Genomic DNA, 21,070 nt, shown 5'->3' on the forward strand with positions numbered 1-21,070 from the left:
AAAGACTTATTTTTATTACAGTATTGTGGATTTTTTTTGTTTGGTCTTGTGTTAAGCCTAGTAAAGATTACTTATTTTTCTAAACTGGTGTGGTGTGCATTTGTAGTGTTTTCACTGCATTACTCTGTGTTCACAAATGCTTTACACACTGCCTCTGAGATCAGCCTGTCTGCTCGTGCCAAGCTACCACGGAGTGAGCAGGGGTTATCCAGGAGTGTACCCCCCTTTCCCTGACTAGAAGCAAGGGCCCCTACTTGGTCAAAGGTACCTACCTCTGCCAACTTGAGACTCCCAGTTCTAACACAAACAAAAAGAACACCTCTGGAGGAAAGAATATTGTCCTTTCGCTAAAATGACTTACAAGGAAGCTCTAAAACAACTTCACAAGGCAATAAGGGTTGCTAGAAGAGACTACTTTGTGAATCAAATCAACACAGCGGAAAACTCCTGCAAAGGATTTTTAAGGATAGTTAGCTCCTTTACTGAGCAATTAGCACTTGAAAGTAAGATACCACCATCACCGTTTGCAAATCTGTCGGATTTCTTTGAGGAAAAAATATGGAAGGTATATGATGCCTTCACTTCTAGAATGGAAACTGCCGAATCTGAAGCTGTTGAAACCCACAATGGGGAGGTTTCCTTTTCAGAATTTCCCTCCATCTCATTACTGGAATCCTTAGCAGAGATTCTGAAATGCAAATAGGGGTCCCCAGAAGATCCTTGCCCCCCTAAACTGTGGGAGCACTCGCTCACATTATTAATCCCACCCTGAACCACCTATGGAACAGCTCACTTACCACAGGCTTCTTCCCGGAGTCGTGGAAACATGCTATGCTTCAACCTCTCTTGAAGAAGCCCAATGCTGATGCAGGCGAATTTAACAACTACTGCCTGATCTCTCTTCTCCCAGCACCTGCTAAGATGCTGGAAAAATTGGTTCAACAACAACTTACCAATTTCATTGACAGACGTGGCATTTTGCATGAAACGCAGTCCGGATTCCGAGTGGGCTTCAGCGCAGAGACAGCTCTGCTGGAGGGGGCAGAGTCTATAAGAATGGTGGTGGACAGTGGAGCCTCAGCCATGCTAGTGCTACTGGACTTGTCCGCCGCCTTTGATACGGTCGACCACCCAATACTACCGGCCAGGCTTAAATGTGCGGGATTGGAGGGGATGGCCTGGATACAGTCTTATTTTAGTGACCACACACAAAGGGTCACTCTTCACCCTTTTAAGTCAGAAGCCAAACCTTTACTGTGTGGGGTACCACAGTGATCAGCATTGAGCCCTTTACTCTTCAACCTTTATTTGGCTCCACTCTTCTCGCTCATTGCGAAATGGGGAATAAAAACTATTTCTTATTCGGACGACACCCAGATGGTATTCTCCTTCAAGGACCAATCTGCCACCTCCTTCGCCAGATTTAGGGGATGTCTGAGGGACATATCCAGCTAGATGAATAACAATAAAATAAAGCTTAACGCAGAGAAAACCGAGGTCCTATATTCTGGCAAGGCACCCCCACAGGCGGCTGGATTGTGGTGGCCGGAGGAAATGGGTCTCTACCCTGCCACTCAGCCACGGCGAAAAACATGGGTGTAAAATGGGAGTCCGACCTGACTTTCTCAACCCAAGTATGTTTCATTGCATCCTCTTATTTTGGCATAATGAGAAGTCTGAGAAAATTTCTACACTTACTACCAGAGAGTTGCCGCAGAACCGTTGTCCATGCAACAGTGACTTTAAGGTTGGACTATGCAAATAGTCTCTACCTGGGGCTGCCTGCATATCTCATTAAGAGATTGCAGATGGTGCAAAATGCGGCTGCGAGATTAATCAGAAGAGTACCTTTTAGACAACACATCTCTCCGCACATCAATCCGCTTCACTGGCTGCCGGTAGCAAAACGGATAGAATTCAAGGCCCTGACGGTAGCTTTCTGGGCTCTGAGAGGCATCTGTCCCAGTTACATAAGGAAACGTATTCGCCCCTATGAACAAAAACACGAACTCACAATCTGCTGTGCGTACCTCAGTTTGCTAGACTCCCTACATCCTATCTCTCTTGCTTGACAGCGTCAACGCCAGGACACATCTGTTTCAGGTAGCTGTTGCACTTTATGAATGTATTCTTATTCTTATTATTTTAATTATAATCAGCATAATTTAATTCAGTGTCACACAGTTCCACTCCACACATTATCATTCCACACAATTCAGCAACACACCACATAAATCAACTCAACAACACATTTACACAATACAACACATACATCCAATCCACACCACACAATACTACATCATGCCACAACATTTAACACATCACATAATTAAACTGCTCGACATATCACTAAATACCACAAAAGACCATTCCACATAATTACACTCCATGAATTTACACTCCATGACACACAATCCCACTCTACATAATTCCAGTACACCCAAAGCCACATAGTAACGATCAACATAATTCCACTGCACACCATGCCACATAATTCTACTCCACACAATTCCCCAACTAACAATTCCAATTCAACTCACATAATTCCTCTCAACATCACATATCTCCACTCCACTCCATAACACATGGGTAAAACACATTGGGCCTTATGTAGGTGGGCTGGCATTTACCACTTCATAAATACTGAATCATACCGATTCGGTATTTATGAAGTGGTAAATGCTATGTAGGTAATTGGTCGGTAAATATTACCGATTCGGAAAAATTCGGTAATTACCCAATCGGTATTTACCGATTCGGTAATGAGGCATACCTTCCCATTGATGGGAAGGTATGCCTCATTACCGAATCGGTAAATACCGATTCGGTAATGGGGGAGCACATGCAAGGGTGGCAGGGTGTCACATTGACACCCTGTTGCACCCCTGATTCGGCCATGTGTGCACATGTGGCACACATACATGCCCTGAGGGCATGTGTGTCTGCCACATTGCACACATCTACGGGCAAAATATTGCATTTACACACATATTCGTCATTTACCACCAACTATTAGTTGGTGGTAAATAACAAATCCCCACACACACCACACAGTCCCCCTACATCTCATTTCTGTATTCGGAATTTACCGAATCGGTAAAATTACCGAATCGGTAAAATTACCGAATCGGTAATTTTACCGAATCGGTAAATTCCGAATACAGAAATTCTCCCCCTACATCTCAAAAGCCAAAATACCGGTCGGTAACGGTATAATTACCGAAAATCGGCCGTTACCGACCGGTATTTGGCTACCTACATGAGGCCCATTGTCATTTACAACACCAAAAACTCTATCTCTTGCAAATGCTAGACCTAGTGGCATTGCCAATGCTTGTTTTTTTATTGTAGTTCTTCATTTTGACAGCTTAATCTTGTGTGAGCAGTTATTTGAGTGCTATTCATGAGCACCACTTACACTACACAAGATCAGATTTTTATTTTATTTAAGGGCCTAGGTGAGGAAGTGATTTGCCCAGAATCACAGGATGTTCAGAGCAGATGCCAGGCTTCAACCTCACCCCCCCCCCTCTCTGCAACTCTGACCTGCAGGCCACATATGCCTATGCACACGCAAGGCATGGAAGTGGGAGGATTTTGTTCTTAGGCCTACAGCCTGAGCAATTGAACAGCCAGGCCCCTTCCCTTACTAAATTACTCAACCTCTTCCCAGCCCTCCATTGCTTCTGGGCAACGGCCAGGCAGTGGAGGGGATTACGCATAAAACATGGACGTCCATAGAGGTGGGGGCTGAAGGGAAGATGGCCCAAGTCCACAACCTCACCTGTCCCCCACAGCAAGGCCCCAGCACAAACCCATCCTTCCTCGCCCTCCGTGCCCTGAATGAGAAGGCCCATGTGCTGAGGTGTCAGACAAAAACACAGTTTCTGGGCTTCATTGGCCCCAGGGGGGCCGAGGTGAGAATATTGGAATGGCCTGAGCAACACCTGGCCCCCAGGAGCTCGATTCTCGCCTTCATCTTATCCCCAGCCCACCATCAGGGCGATTTGTTTGGCAGGGCAGGGTTCAAGGAAAGACCACAGCTGATCATCGCCCTAGGGCCATATCACATGCCCCCCAGCGATGCTGCTTTGCTCTCCCTGTCTCAGTGCCCTCTGTGGGCTGCGAAAGGAAAACAAAACGGCCCACAGAGGGCACAGACACCGGCTCAATGCCCGATTGCCCTATTGCCAATCCGTCCCTGCCTCCATCACATACGTAGATTCAGTGTTGTGTGTAGGCAGAGGCGCAACTAGACCCGAACTTCGGGGAGGAAGGGCCTAGCGCTCCCAGCCAGAGCTGGCCCTAGCACTGGTCACACACTGTGCAACAGTCTTTTTTGGCGCCCATTCCCCCTTTTACTTCTCCGTGAATTCCCTCACTACCACTCACCTTTTTGACAAACATTTAATTTTTTCATAGCGCTACTCGTAGTTTACTACACAACCACTCACAGGAATAAAAATGTAAATTATTGATAAAATAAACATATAATTATTGGTACCTCCAACAAAATCAGTGTTTTGACATTAAATGGGGCCCATATGCTCGTGGGCCCCCAGAGCAACTGCCCAGCATGCCCATGCGTGAAGATGGCACTGGGTGCACCCTCACGGCATCCACTCCAACTTCAGTGCTGGAGACCCTCCCTTTTTAGATTCCGCCATCATTATTTTGTTCCAATCATCAATTTCACTTCAAAACATTTCCGCATCTTAGAAATGTGTTTAATTGACTTCATCATAGTAGATATATTGATCATGTTGGTTACCAGCTTTCCCATAAAAAACGTGATCATTGAGAAGCGCAGATTTCATTCCTGATGCGCGCAAACAACTTGTCCAAAGTTTGAAAGCAGACAGATAATCTCTCAGTAAATAATGTTTTTTAACATTTTCCCGTGTTAGTTTTATTTACTAGAATGGACATCTTGTATTGTCGAGTACACAGTCTGGGTCTACATGTGTGTTTTTAAGACCAGGAAACCATATATGTTTTTTTACTTGGTGGGGAAGACCACCATTAATGACTGATTATTAAAATATATGATTTGGTCTACCCCTTCATTGAAGTTTCACCCATTTATTTTACAGGGGTGCCACTTGCTGGGGTGTAATGTTTGCTTAGTACCTGTCAACATGTTCATAGAATTTGTTTAGTCAACCAAATATCTTGTAACTTTTTTTTGTATTTTCATTTTTAATCCGCATTATACTGCTGTAATTGGTTTGACTGGTTGGACCGTCAGGGGTCCACGGACCACAGGTTAAGAATTGCAGGTTTATAGCTTTGCAAACTTTTTCAAGTACAAGTTTGTCCGAAAAGTTGAGTCTTTCCAACTTCTTAACGTTGTTCGTTTGCTTTAAAAATGTGAGCACCATGGTGTCTCCTACTTGTATTTTTGGCCAGAAGTCATTGTGTAGTGCAATTATATTCTCAGGAAGGCTAGTTTTGGTATTATTTTTATGATGGCATTGTCAATCTCGCAAATGCGAAATGTCCTTTTCACTGAAATTTCAGGGTTAGGGTTTGTATATAGATTATTAATACTTAATAGATTGTTTTCATCACTGTAAAGGGCCTTAGCAGTTAGGGCTTCAGAGGTTTAGCTGATGGGTAATGAATGGATCAAATACAGTTGGTCGCACTCTGCTCGTCACACCAGCAAGTTGCCCCAAGGAACTGTGGTCAATGTAGTGGCGACGGTGAGTACGCCTATGCCACGGTGTGTATAGAAAAGTATGTGTCGCATTAGCCATCCCTGGACACGTGTTTCGAGGTAGTTGCCTCTCGTCAGCAGGGAGCAGGTAAGTGTATAGGGGTGCCGCGTGGACTGCCAAAAAGTAATTAAAACAGGTAGAGTACCTCTCATGGCGCGCAGGTGCAGGTCCAAGGCTCGTCAGCCCGTTGGCTCAAGGGAGCCGTAAATAAATCAAATACAGTTGGTCGCACTCTGCTCGTCACTCCACAAGTTGCCCCAAGGAACTGTGGTCAATGTAGTGGCGACGGCGAGTACGCCTATGCCACGGTGTGTATAGAAAAGTATGTGTCGCATTAGCCATCCCTGGACACGTGTTTCGAGGTAGTTGTCTCTCGTCAGCAGGGAGCAGGTAAGTGTATAGGGGTGCCGCGTGGAGTGCCAAAAAGTAATTAAAACAGGTAGAGTACCTCTCATGGCGCGGTAATGAATGGAACTAACCTTCAGTTACTTAAGTATATATTTTACTTGATCTTCTTTGGCTTCCAGAACCCAAACCTTTTAAGTGGTCAATGACTGTATGATAATGCCTTCCTCACAGGAATTGACTGTAATTGATACCAAGCAAGGACGTCGTGGCTGCCAGTTGCTCTAAAACAAACGCATAAACAAACACACACACACACACACACACACACACTCACATGCACTCACACTCACTCTCTCACACTCTCTCTCTCTCTCTCTCTCTCTCTCACACACACACACACACACACACACACACACACACACACACACACACACTCACTCACTCACTCACTCTCTCTCCCTCTATGCTGATGATTATAAGCTCAGATCAACTGCTGGAAAATGTAACTAGTGAAAGAATGTAAACACGGAATAAAACTGATGTCTCACCAGCTATAAGAGTAGTAAAAAGTGCTTGACTCTAATTTGTAGTGTTGGTTAATCGCAGCCTTACTGTGTTGCCTGTGCATTGTTTGAAACCCCTTTAAATGTGCAATATCATTCTGTTACAGACCCAGTTTTCGGCGAACAAACTGGTTTGAGCCAGTTGGCCGTGAATATAAGCAAGTCATGGAAAAGGTGGGCGTGATCGACCTGACGCCCTTTGGCAAGATTAACGTCCAAGGCAAGGATTCAGTGAACCTGCTGGACCATCTGCTCGCAAACGTCATTCCCAAGGTAAGGCACTGGGTACATGAGACTGTGACCATGGCGTGATTTCAGCCCACCATCCCCAATAACGCCAGGTCATCCAGGCTGAACAGGATTGGACTTTATCACGACTTCCGCCCTCTTCCGCCCCACTCCAGACTCGCCTCTGCCTCACAGTCACACACAGTTTTTCCGGCGGATTTTCTTGCCTTCTGATTACATTTTCACAGTCAACAATGATTGCGCCACTGTCATATGCTCGAATATGGCTCTAAGCCTGGAAGGGCCTGATGCCCAGTTCTGTGAGATGAGTGAACCGGCTGCTGCGCACCCTGTTGCCTCCCTCCAAGGAACAGCACGTGGTGCGTGGACGAGGCATGTGTGTCGATTCTGTTTGAGCATCTGTACTTGTGGTACGAGTGTTTTTTAACTGCTGATGTTATCTCGTGTTCCAGCGCTCGTTGGGCGCGCGGGGTTCCGCCAAGATGTTTTATTATAAAGAAAAGCAAAATTAACATTTATAGCTCATTTCCCTTCCGATGCACCTTACACCAGTGATTAAAAATAAAGGTTTCGTTATGAGTGTATGGCTTTTTTTATTTACCTCAGTATATTTTACCAACAAAATACACTATTCACCCTTATAGCCTGCCCAGGGCACCTTATCTTGATTTAAAGCATGCTTCCGGTTTGCATTGGTTCCTGGTCTAATAGTACTTCGCAGTCAAGAGCTTCTACAAAACACAGCTGTTCTGGCCCACTGTGCGTGTTTGACCCCCAGAAATACAGATCAAAAGAACTATCACAGTACACCCGTACCCCATATCACAGCACCGACACATTCACATCACTCTTATAGTGCACCTCCATGCTGACCCTGTCATGAACTAGTTCATCAGCACCTATTTAAACCTTTCAACCTGCATGCTACAGGTACATGTCCAGTATTAGCGCTGAGTAGATGATCACCCCCTGCAGAGATCTGTATGTTCCAATAACTATGTCAGTGTGGCGGGATATCTACCTGCAGGGCCGGACTGGGAGCCCAAAGTGGCCCTGGCAATTTTGTTAGACCAGCCCACTGGGGGGCAAGTGTCAAGCACTGCAACTTTTGTTACCGGGGGCCGATATTGCAGCACCTCTTCAAAAACGGCCTCAGTAACAAAACTGTCCCCCGCCACTGGAAAACTGGCCCCCACCCTTGCAGCCTCCCGGGAAACGCCTGATGCCCGCTACGGCCAGTCGGCTCTGGCGACCTGTCCCATGCACTCTGTGCCCATGGAACCCAGCTATACCCAACTGATGAGCCCTAAAAAGGACGGAATCGGTCATGGGTTGCTTGTGTTCTGGTTGAGGGAGGACCTGGCCTGGCAGTTCAGGCTGGACTGTTCCCATTGGAGCAGGGTCAAGACTGATTTGCATATGGGTGAATCCAAGGAGGTGGCATGGTGTGCAAAATAACGATGATTACTGGAATGCGGCTATGAGTAATTACCAGTGGCTGAGATTACTATAAGCATTCCATCCATCTGTTTTTTGACTGCTTCAGTGTGACTGTGTCCCCTCTGCACTTTATTTATCTTGCAAGTCAAGCCGATTCAGTACTTTTAATATCTTCTAAAGCACACCTTGACATTCTCACACAAGTACACCGCTATTTAAGAGAACATTTACTTTTTATTGTATGAATAACTCTACCATGAACAGTGATCGTTTTGGGTCTAACAAAAGCAATCATGTCATACTCGTTACGTTATGGATTATTAATATTCGCACAGGTTCACTTTAACATGTCAAACAGCTACTTAAGACTATCTTAGCACAGCTGTCCACATTTTGATGTTTTTATTTCCCTGTTAAATTAGAATATTTCCGACTCTGTCACTACTTGCAATGTTCCCATTGCATAATCATCCCATTTTGTTTAATTGTTTAATATCAATTATTGTGGCTTTGCTCGTGTTAAATAACTTGTATGTAAAGGAGGATCATTTGGTTTAATAGTAATTGTATTTTATGGTCTTAATTAATTGCAATTAAATTTGACTTGACTTACACTTCACAAGAATACGAGAGGTGAGTGTTTTCCTGTGCTGCACTTTAGTTTTGAAACCCTTCAGGAACTACCAAACTTTTTCATCATTCCTTGTTCAAGAGAACGTGTATGTTTGATCAGGGTAATATCAACATCTGCTACTAGAGGGATTGGATAACTCGAGTTTCAGTCCTTTATTTTAAAAAAAGATACTCATCCTTTTTTTAACAGTTTTTTTATTCATTTTTCCTGTACAGTACAGCTTATGCCTATTCCAGTTGTACATACATGCGGACCACCACATGCTTCAATACTTTCACATCAAGAAATGTATATCCATCCTCGCATTATACTGTATGGAAATGTGCATCAGCCTATTACAATATTTGTGATGCTCGTAGTACAATACATGACATGGTTAATCAGTACGCATTGCTTTTGATCTCGTATCGATCTAGCATTACAATAAAAACCTAATCAACCTAATGTGTTCATCAAAAACCCCAGAAGAACAGTAACTGACCCAACTCCTCTATAACCCCCTCCCCTCGACTCTGATATTCAAGCATGTATCCATGTTAGTCATCAGCCTCGTAATTATCGGTTAGCAGCAAGACAAAGCCTCAGTAAATGGGTCCTCTTAACAGTCCGTATTGTATCACATCCCATGCCCTTCAACATTCCTATATATCTATGTCAGCAGTTGTAACACGCACAAATTTAAACCTCTATCGCAATGAATTCTTCCAGCATCACATTCCATTCCAGTGATATTGGCATTTTCCTTAGTCCTCTTCTCTCCTCCCTCTTTAATTCCTCACTTTCCACTTAGCCCCACTTCACCACTTCATTGTACCCATCTGCCACCCCAGGGGCTTTTGTGTTTTTCCACCGCATGGTGATTGTGCGCTTAGCCAGTATAAGCAGTAGATTCGCAAAGCGTGCTATGGGGCTGCCTTTCTTTTTTTTTTTAAGTTCAATAACATTTTATTAGTCAATGAAAGAGTAAATCAATACATAACATCAATTAGGAAAGGGAAGGGAGAGAGAAGGTGGGGAAGAAGGGGAAAAGGGGAATAACAGAATATAGCATGTAAGAGAGAATATACAATAAAAACAATGATCATGGTCATTTGAACATTTGAACATTTGAACATGGGCATTTGAAAAAGAAGAGAAAAAGAGAAAAAACAGTATATTAGAAAATCTTGGATGTGGAAAGGGTATCATGGGGGTTTAGAGACCTCTTGTTGAGCAGGCGTTGGACGAGATAAATGGGCAGTACATTTATCTAAATACAATGTAAGGGGGAGCCATAATTCTGCTCGTTTAGTTGCTAATTGAACAGGAAAAACAAAAGCATTATCGAGTCTTTGGTTGTGACAGACATTGTACCACCATCCTTTGAGAGAAATATTAGATGCATTTTTCCAATTAACAGTAATCTGCTGAAAGGCTACAGCTAATAACAAATCTACAATGCGAACATACATATCTACATTATCCCAACCTGGGGATAAACTAACCAAGAAAAGATGAGTGAGAGAAAAAGGAATACAGGCATGAAAAATAACATTGACTTGAGCCCACACCTGTAACCAAAAGTCATGCACATATTTACAGAGAAATATCATGTGAAATAAGGTAGCATTGGGGGAACCACACGACCAGCATGTGTCCGGGGTAGCAGGAAAGCGTTTGTGTAGTGTAGAAGGAGTATGAAGTAATCTGTTGTAATTAAAAAATAAGGATTGCGTCAAGGAGGCTGCTCTGGAAGTTTTACGGAGTTTTGCCCATATCTTATCCCAAAGAGATATCGGCCATTCTGTTTCAAAATCAGTCTCGCATTGAATCTCAACCTTGGATTTAGGTCTGAGTGATTGGTGTGAGTGAAGATATTTATAAATAAGGGATGCTTTGGGAATCGTACGTAGAAGAGAGTGGAGTTGGAAAGTGTGGGTTTGTTGAACAGGGGAAGGAGAAAAAGAACCCGAGAGCCTCTCATAAACCTCTAGAACGGTATTTTTAAGTAATAAGTATTTAGGGACAAAAGATAGAGGTAGGCCAAAGGAAGAACTGAGATCAGAAAAAGAGAAAAAGATGGAATCAGAGAAGAGCTGCGAAATCCATAACAAACCTCGGGATCTCCATGATTTCCAGTAGAAGGGTTTATTTCCAATTAGAAGATATTTATTATGCCAAATCGTGGAAGAGAGGAAATCAGCAACAGTCGTGGGAGGGCCAGGGGCATCAGACAGCAAGAGCTTAAGGGTGTATTTGTGAATAAGAGTGGGAATCAAAGAAGGTTTACGAGAAAAAGCAAGATACTCTGTAAAAGAAAATGGAGAAAGGAAAGTACGTTCAACCTTAATCCACAAGGGGCAAGGAACAGTAAAATCTTGTAACCAGAGGGAGGCTTGACGTAGCAGAAAGGCCTTCTGGTATGCAGGAAAATCAGGGAAGTTAACACCACCCTCAGAAGCGGGACGAATAAGTCTAGCAAGAGACATTCTGGATTTTTTAGAGCTCCACAAAAATGAAGATAGCGTTGAGTTAATCTTTTTAAAGAACTTCATTGGAATAGATACCGGAATATTGGATAGCGTATAAAGAATGATGGGAGAAATCATCATTTTAATAGTATCAAGACGGCCCCACCAGGAGAGGTATAGGGGGTGCCACCTCGCAGTAAGGTCCGTTTTTTTTGTGTGCATTTAGACAAACATAGAGAGACAGTGTCAGGGATAGAGGGGGTGATATATAACCCCAGATATTTAATGTGGGTGGGGCACCAAGTAAATTGAGAGTCACAAAATTATTGCTTGAAAGTAAATTTGGTCAAGGGTAGGATCTCACATTTATCATTGTTAAGTCTATACCCAGAGAGGGAGGAATAGTTTCGAACTTCATCCAGAAAGGCAGGGACAGATTCCGTGGGGTTAGAAAGAAAAAGTAAGATATCATCTGCATAAGCAGCAAGTTTAAGATGGAGGTCCGCAACCTGAAAGCCATGGATAGCGGGGTCTTGACGTATTCTGGATAAAAAGGGTTCTAAAGCAAGGTTGAAAAGAAAGGGGGAAAGGGGGCAACCCTGACGAACGCCTCTACCCAGACTAAAATAAGAAGAAATTTGGCCATTGGCAACTACTGCAGCTCTAGGGTGCGAGTATAGCAGGGAAACTAAAGAAATAAATTTAGGGCCAAAGCCAAACCAAGTAAGGGTGTGAAAAAGATATCGCCACTCAACTCGATCAAACGCCTTTTCGGCGTCAAGGGCAATCGCTGCAAGTGAGTGTTGACAGCGGGAAGACTTCGATAGAATATTAAATAAAAGTCTAGTGTTGTCCGTAATATGTCGGCCCTTAACAAACCCGGATTGCTCTTCACCGAGAAGATCAGGAAGTAGGGGGTCCAATCGGACCGCCAGTACTTTAGCAAAAAGTTTATAGTCAATATTGACTAAAGATATGGGCCTATAGTTTTTGCAATATTGTACATCTTTCCCAGGTTTAGGTATTAAACAGATATGAGCATCTGAGAACGTCCCTGAGGAAGCACCTTGAGCAATAAAAGTATGGAGAAGGGAATGCAAGCGTGGGATCAACAACTTAGAAAAATGAAGATAGAATTCAACGGTAAAACAGTCGGGCCAGGAGCCTTATTAAGTTTAAGGTGTTGCAAAGCAGTGAGCAATTCCTTTTGTGTAATGTCAGATTCTAAGGAGGGAAGATCAAGAGGAAAAGTGGGTGGCGTGTGAATGGTGGAGAAAAAATGAGCAAGGGAGTTGGGAGAGGGTTGAGTGTCAGATGTGTACAATGTTTCATAAAAATGAGAGAACGCAGCCAGAATATCAACATCCTTATGCTTCAGGGTGTCATTAGAGTCGTAAACAGATTCAATATTTAACTTATTGTGCTTAATCTTTAAATAGTTAGCTAGGAGCTTACCTGCTTTATTCCTACTCCCATAAAATTTAGCAGTAGATTTTAACAAGTATAGGGAAGCGTCCTCCGTAGATTTCTCATTAAATTTCAGTTTTGCAGCAACAAGGGCTGTCAGGCTATCCTCAGAGTGGGAGGTAAAATATGTGTGTTCCAACTTCTTAATATTTAAAAGGAGCTGTTTGGTGGACCATCTGGCAGCCCTGCGTTTATTCGCAACGTAATTGATGATAAAGTCACGTGCAGCCGCTTTAAAAGCATCCCAGATAGTGTGTTCCGGGATATCGGTATGATCGTTAATCAGAAAAAATTCATCAAAAAAGGAAGTGAAATTAGCCGTAAACTTGGGATCGGTTAGGAGCGAATTATTAAATCTCCATCTTCTGGGACCATTAACCTTAGGGAACACATCAACGCTCGTGAGAACGGGAGCGTGATCCGAAAACAATATCGGGCCTATCTCGGAATGTAATAGTGATTGAGCAAGGTTATGGGAGACAAAAACATAATCAAGTCTTGACTGGGAGCGATGACAGGGAGAGTAGAAGGTGTACTCCCGCAATTTGGGATTGCAAAGGCGCCAGGAGTCCACCAACTTATGCTGCGAGATAGCATGGCTAAATAGCTTATGGGGCTTGTTGGGAATATAGGGGGCCATGGATTTCCTATTAATAAAGGGATCCAGAGGTTGATTACAATCTCCCACCAAAATAAAGTTGTGATCCATAAATTTAGTTAGGAGTGGAGAAAAATCAGCCCAAAAGAAGGGCTCACCCGTAGTTGGGCCATAAACATTAAGAAGGGAGATTGGAACACCTCTGAGTGATAGCTTGGCATAAACCCAACGACCCGAAATATCCGATTCTTGGGTAAGAACCTGAAATGAAAGAGACTTGCGACAAAGGATTGCTACACCATTCCGTTTGCCATCACCCTGTGAGTAAAAGAGTTCACCCACCCATCGACGCTTGAGCTTAACTGACTCTATATCATTTAAGTGCGTTTCTTGGAGGAATGCAATATCAACATTCAATTTGGCTAGGTGTGACAAAATTCTTTGACGCTTGATCGGGGAGTTAATACCCTTCACATTCCATGACAAGATATTCAAGGACATAACAATAACCTATCTACAAAAAAAAAAAAAAAATGTGAAAAAACATGACCAAAGAATGAAAAGCCCATGTATCGTAGAAAAGACATAAAGAAAGAAGAAGAAAGAGAGAGCCAGTGTAGATATGCTGGGGAAGAAGAGAAGAAGAGGATAAATGAGAAACTGAAGAACAGGCGCACCAGGGGGAACAAGGAATGTAACTCTTACATAAGCAAAAGATTTCAGTCAAAGATAGCATGCTAAAATATAAACATGTGAACAAGAATACGAACAAGAGAAGAGGAAGAAGGGAAGAATAAAGGGAAAAGCCATCAAATGCGCAAGGAAAACAAATAAGGGAATAGAGAAAGAACATACCTACGAAGGAAGGGTGGAGGAGGGAAGGAGCCACATGGGTGGGGCAGCACATCCAGGAGCAGCAAGGCAGGGACCAAGAGACATCATCAAACACGGGGAGAAATTCCTGTAAGACGAAAAAGGAGAACAAGAATTGAAACAAATCAGGAAATCATGCGGGAACCATGACTAACAAGAAAACAAGGGACAACCCTCATGCATAAACAATAACAGGCCAGCAAAGTAAGCTTCTGGAAAATCAGACACATTCGAGTGAACTGCAACTAAGAGAGAGTCTCTGAAAAAGTACAGGATAAAATGCAACAGCCATCTAAGGATTATGAAAGCATTAGTCAACCATGGGCAGAAGATGATGATCCGGAGGCATCCATGGCAGACGACTTGTGCGCATTGATGAAACTTTGTAAGCGCACTGGGTCTTCATAGGTTGTAGTCTTGTTGTTATAGCTAACTTTAAATAGACATGGGTGATACAAGCCATATCGCGCACCCATCGCCCGCAGATCTGCTCTTAGGCTCAGAAAAACCTTACGACGGGTGGCTGTGGCTTTAGCATAATCCTGTGCGAAAAACAAGGGCGTGCCAGACCAGGCTAAATTCGGAGAGGATTTAGCCGCCGTTAGAACCATCAAGAGGTCAGTGTATTCCAAAAAGTAAATAATGACCCCTCTAGGTCTCTGTGGGGAAGAAGCAGAAGAAGGTGGTCGACCCAGCCTGTGAGCACGTTGGATGTTAAGGGCCTTGTCCGATGACAGATGCAAAAGCTTGGGAAGAAACGACTTGAAGAAGGCGATTGGATCAGATCCCTCAAGTCCCTCAACCAGGCCATAAATACGGAGGTTATTGCGCCTATTCCTGTTTTCCAACTGTTCCACTTGTTGTTGAAGGTCTGAGACTTGAGACTTTAGGTTTGAGACCACAGATGATGTCTCTTGAAACGACTGAACAGATTTTTCAATCGAAGTTACCCTAGTTTCCATCTGCGACCAATTATCCGTAAGGACCTGGAGTTTAATATTGGTTTCTTCGAGGAGGAGCCTAGCGCGCAACCAAGATGGCCGCGTAGGTGCGAGGCTCCCGAGGACCTCCGCAATCTCCTACATTTATCCTGAATTCATCCTGCCTCGATTGAGGGGACTGTGTTGGTGAGCCTGAGCTGAGGTGGAACCCGTTTTCCGTTCTCGAATTGGACCTCGGGTGCCGGAGTGAGCACCGATTGAGGTTTGCGGCCTTCTTCTCGCCGAACCCCGGATTTGCGTTGGGGGGTGACCCAGTGGCAAAGTGAACAACAACGGCGGGCCGGGCCTGGCGAGTCGCGTACCCCGCACTTTCGCTTTCGCTTTCTCGCCGTTTCTGCAAGTGAGATCGCGGAGCCTTTTGTGTTGGTGTGGCCTCGCTGGGGGACCCGGCCTGCCTGCCTGCTGTGGCCCACCCCGCCGATCTGGGGTGGCCCCCCCCGGAGCTCGTGGCCCTGATTGCCTGCCCTATACGGCGTTGCTGGTTCGATTGTGGGACCAGCGGCGATGGCCACGAAACAAGATGGGGATCGGTCAAAGACCAAGTCGACCCGACGTGGCACCGTCCATCCGGCCAACAGCATGGACCCTCCAGAGGGGATCTCCCGGCGGACCGCACAAGTCCCCTGAGGGCCCTTCTGATGCCCCGGACTTGCCCACGGATCTGACTCTCCACGACGTCATGGGCGCCATTTCCGAGATGAAGGCCTCGGTGGGCCAGCGGTTCGACACCCTGGCACAGAAGATCGATGCGGTCCTTGTAGACGTTGGCCTGGTGAGGGCCGATCTTTCCAAGACCAACGATCGAGTTGGTTCTTTGGCCCACACCGCATCGGGCCTTACGACTGAGGTAGCGGCACTACAACTGGAGGTACGCCGGCTAAGTCAGGCGAGCGCACTTATGGATCGGCGCCTCGAGGATTCCGAGAGTCGGGCCCGGAGGAATAACGTCCGCATCATCGGAGTGCCCGAGGGACGGGAGGAAGCGGCGGCGGATCTATTTGTGGAGGACCTGATTGCTACCCATCTCCAGCCTCGGGGCCTGAGTAAATTTTTTGCTGTGGAGAGGGCCCACAGGGTTCCCGGGGGAAGGCCGAAGGTCGGAGCCCCTCCGCGACCTCTCATTGCCCAGATTTTTAACTTTCGGGACAGAGACGCTATCCTGCAAGCTTCCAGACTACATGGGCCGGTTAAGTTGGACAATATGGAGGTGAACTTTTACCCTGATTTCACCCAGGCGGTCCAGAAGCAAAGACTGAGCTTCCTCGGCGTTAAACGCCGACTCCGGGACCTGAACTTAAAGTACGCCATGCTCTTCCCGGCCAAGCTGCGAGTGGAGGTGGATGGTCGCACGCACTTTTTTGATCGTCCCGAAGCGGCCGGGGACTGGCTGGACACTCTGTCTGGGGATCGTGATCGAGATGGCGGGGGGGGGGGGGCGGCGGGAGGAGGCGGCCCACTGGATCGGGACTGAGGGGTCAATATTGGGCCTCACTCTGGACGAATACGATGCTACTTTCGATCAAGCGTCTGTCTTTGTACATTCCCCTCCCATGGAGGTTGTGTGGGGTCTAGAAGGGGTACTCTTTCCTCCTCTAGGGGGTCTAGCTAGTTTCTTTTATAGGGGCGACAGGCACACTGCAAGTTGGGGGGGCTGTCCGGGCTCATGCAGGGGTGCAGGGTGGGGGGAGTTTTGTTGGAATGGGTGGGTTGGGGTGGGGTGTTGTTCGTTTCCACCACAAGGCAAACATATCTTTGTGTTATCTCTACAGTGCTCTCTGGGGGACGAGTGATGACTTCTGTTTATGATGGGGGGTAGGGGACTGAGTTTGTTGTCCTGGAATGTTAATGGACTGGGGGACAGGATAAAACGAGGTGTGGTCCTGCAGTTCTTGAAGCGAACTTCGCCCGATATAGTTTTTCTGCAGGAGACGCACCTCATTGGCAACTCCTTTTGCGCTATGAATCGACGGGGCTACCGCCTTGTGGCCCATGCGGACTTCACGTCCGGTTCAAGGGGTGTGGGCATTATGGTTAAAAACTCGCTCCCGTTGGAGATTGATGAGGTGCGCCATGACGATAGGGGACGTTACACGGTTTTGGTGGGCAGACTGGAGGGCAGAGTGATCGTTTTAGTGTCAGTATATGTCCCACCGGGGCTGCAGACGACCACCTTTGCGGACCTGGGGCGCCTCCTCCTTGGCCTTCCGGAGGGGATTCTAGTGGTGGGGGGGGATTTTAATGCTGTAGTTTCCGGAACTGTGGATCGTCACCCCCCTAGGGATCTCCCCCGGGCCCAAGAGTGGTTATCTGGCCTCTTGGATACCCTGGGGCTGGTGGATTGTTGGCGTCTAAAACATCCCACGCAGCTACAGTACACCTTCCATTCAGGGGCCCATGGTAGTCTCTCACGGCTAGATTATGTCCTGGTCCCAGTGGCTTAGTAGGGAGGGTGGGAGAAGTGCGCCATTTGGCACGGGGTATTTCGGACCACTCCCCGCTCTTGTTGCACTTTGATGTTTTGCCGAGGGGAGAGGGTAGAGTGGCCCCGATCAATCCCTGGTACCTGCGTGACCCCACCATTCGCGCAGAGCTGATTAAATCCCTTAAGCGCTATTTTGACGAGAATGTGGGGTCTGTGTCTTCGGCGGTCTCACTGTGGGAGGCGTTCAAGACAGTACTCCGAGGAGAAGCCCTGTCCCTTATTTCCCACTCCCGGAGGCGCGAGCGGGAGGAGGTGACCCGTGTTGAAGCTGAGATAACCGAGTTGGAGGGGGATCTAGAACGTGGGGTGACGGAGGATAAATTACATGTTCTCCAACTCAAGCAAGCGGCCTATAAGGCCCTCGTCACGGAGGCGGCCAGGGGCCTCAGTAGAGAGCAACAGGGGAGACTGTATGATGTGGGTGATAAGGCTGGTAAATTGATTGCGTGGCTGGATAAAAAAGAGAGAGCGAGTCGTGTTGTCCCGTTGATTGAGAAAATGAATGGTGTGTGTGTCACTGAACCGGAGGAAATTGTCTCCTGCTTCGCGGACTATTTCCGTGGGGTATATTCCCCAGTGTCTTCCCGCTCTGAAGAGGATTCCCATGCCCTGCTCAGAGATATCGCGCTGCCTTCCCTTTCTGAGGAGGACAGAGTGTTGTTGGACGCCGCTCCAACCTCCGAAGAAATTGCCCTCGCCATACGCTCGGTCGCTTCCGGCAAGGCCATGGGTCCTAATGGTCTTCCCATCGAGTTGTATAAGCTGCGACCGGATACGCTGGCGCCGCATCTCCGTGCTATGTTCCTTGCGGCCCACTCGGTGGGTTCCCTCCCGCTAGACCAGCGTCTGGCTACCATCGTGGTTATCCACAAGGAGGGGAGGCCACGGGACCGGGTCACATCCTATCGACCCATTTCGTTATTGAATGCGGAGCCCAAAATTCTCGCCAAGGTTCTGGCCAATCGGCTAGTCGGCGTGGTGTGTGACTTGGTCCACCAGGACCAGTCCGGCTTTATTCCCCATCGTAACACAGCGCTTAACCTGCGGCGTTTGCATGGGGTGCTCGCACGTGTCCTGTTCATGCGGGAGCCGGCCATCTTGGCATCCTTGGACGCCACTATGGCATTTGACACACTTGAATGGCCATATATTTGGGCGACGCTCGCGAAATTTGGGTTTGGCCCAGGGTTTATCAGCTGGGTTAAATTGTTGTACTCTGGCCCACTGGCGCAGGTGGTTGTGAACGGTAGAGTGTCGGCTCCGTTTGAGTTGGGCAGTGGCACGCGGCAGGGCTGCCCGTTATCGCCGCTTCTTTTTGTGCTTGCCTTGGAGCCCCTGGCGCAGTGGCTGCGGTGGGAACCTTCTATTCGTGGTCTCCGCTGGACCCCCGAGTATGAGGACCGCGTGTCTCTATATGCTGACGATATTCTCCTGTACCTGGCTTCCCCACGTAAATCACTGATAGTACTGGTTGATGTATTGCACTCATTTGGTCGTAACTCCGGCCTTGTCATCAACTGGGCTAAATCGTGCGTGTATGTTCTCTCTGGGGAGGCTCCTATCCTTCCGCGGGGCTGTCCTATCCAGATCGGCCTGCAGGGATTTAGGTACCTGGGTATCTTCATCACCCTAGACGCGGAGGCCCGGTATGATCGAAACCTGTTGCCCCCCCCTCCAGCGCCTGAAGGAGGATGTCGTGCGTTGGCAGCGTTTGCCGCTCTCGCCGCTCGGCCGGGCGGCACTGTTTAAGATGATGTCGCTGCCGCGTTTCCTGTACGCTCTGCAGAATACAATGGACCTCGTCCCGGCGCGCTACTTCCGCGAGGTGGAGAGCTTGCAACGCCGCCTGTTCTGGGACGGGAGACCGCGTATCGCCCTGGCGAAGCTGACGCTCCCGTGGTATGACGGGGGGGATTGCCCTCCCGGATATTAAACGGTATTATTGGGTCTCCCAGCTGGCTGCGATTAATCACGGCCTATACGGGCCCGCCCTAAACCCGGCCTTTGAAATGGATAAGATGCTACTGCCGGGTGGTGACTATAATCGAGCGCTCTACTCCAGCTCGCTCGACGCACGTCTTACGGGCCCCACGCGTGTCATGGTACGAGTGTGGCACGCGGCTAATGTAGCGATGGGGTGGAAGGATCGTTTGACCCGGGCGTCACCACTGTACGCATCTGAGCAGTTGGGCTCCCTGTGGACCTCGAAGGGCTTCGAGAAGTGGGACATGATAGGCATTAGCAGGGTGGGGGATCTCTGGACGAGGGGGGGATTCAAAACGTTCGGGATGCTGCAGACTGAATTCCAGTTGCAAGACAGGGAGTACTTTCGGTATATGCAGATCCGTCATGCACTATGCTCCGCCTTCCCGGACGTTGCCTCCATCCCGGAGTACTCCCCTCTGGAACATAGAGTGCTGGATGGACATGTTCCGGAAAGCACGATCTCGTTAATCTATAAAAAACTGATCAATGACCGCGTGGGATTGCTGCTTGATCTTCGCGAGGCTTGGGTTGCCGATGGATTGGAGCTGGACGACGAGGACTGGGTCTCTGCGGTGGCCTCCCCGAAAGAGGTGGCCATACCGGCCCGCCTTCGCTTCGTCCAGCTCAAGATACTCCATAGGGTCTACATAACGGGGCCAAGGCTATTGCGTATGGGCTATGCTGTGGACGGGTTGTGTAAGCGTGGGTGTGGTTCTTTGGGGACCTTTCTTCATATTTTGTGGGAATGCCCAGAGGTGGAGCGATTCTGGCGTGGTGTGCATGAGGTCCTGCGGGTGGTTACGCGTGTGCCGCTGCTGCCCGAAGCGAGGAGATGCCTGTTGAACGTGTGGGAACCAACCGACTATTCGGCGCCACAGACGTGGTGGGTGACTCTGGGATATATGGTGGCCAAGCGCGATATTGCTCAACTGTGGGGTTCCCAGAGGCCCCCGACTGTTTCGGCCTGGAAGGAAAATATGGACTGGTGCATGTTTCGGGAAAAGGTGGTGTATGTAGCGAGAGGTAAGCCTGGGACATGGGTGAAAGTGTGGGGCCCCTGGAACGCCTACCGTGGTGGAATCTGCGCCCCGCCGTTATTGCCCGATCCATCGCCTGCCCCGTCCCCTTAGCCGGTTTAGCTCTCCGGTACCGGGCACTGAGTCCACCCAGTCCCTGTTCTGACCTTCTCCCCCCCCCCCCTTGATACTCCTATGGTTTGGTAGGGTCCCCCTTCTAGGGGAGCACATGCTGCTGTTTTC

The 21,070-nt window shown here is 47.4% G+C and overlaps 1 protein-coding gene across 1 annotated transcript in view; it reads left to right on the forward strand.

Moving 5' to 3' along the window:
- DMGDH (dimethylglycine dehydrogenase) overlaps positions 1-21,070 on the forward strand; it is a 530,714-nt gene that overhangs the window by 329,773 nt on the left and 179,871 nt on the right. The window contains exon 10 of the mRNA XM_085632255.1: positions 6,739-6,904. Within this exon, the coding sequence (XP_085488381.1) occupies positions 6,739-6,904 (166 nt within the window). The remainder of the gene's footprint in view (positions 1-6,738; positions 6,905-21,070) is intronic.

Source organism: Triturus cristatus, chromosome 2_1 (assembly GCF_964204655.1).
Source record: "Triturus cristatus chromosome 2_1, aTriCri1.1, whole genome shotgun sequence".
NCBI classification, from domain to species: domain Eukaryota; kingdom Metazoa; phylum Chordata; class Amphibia; order Caudata; family Salamandridae; genus Triturus; species Triturus cristatus.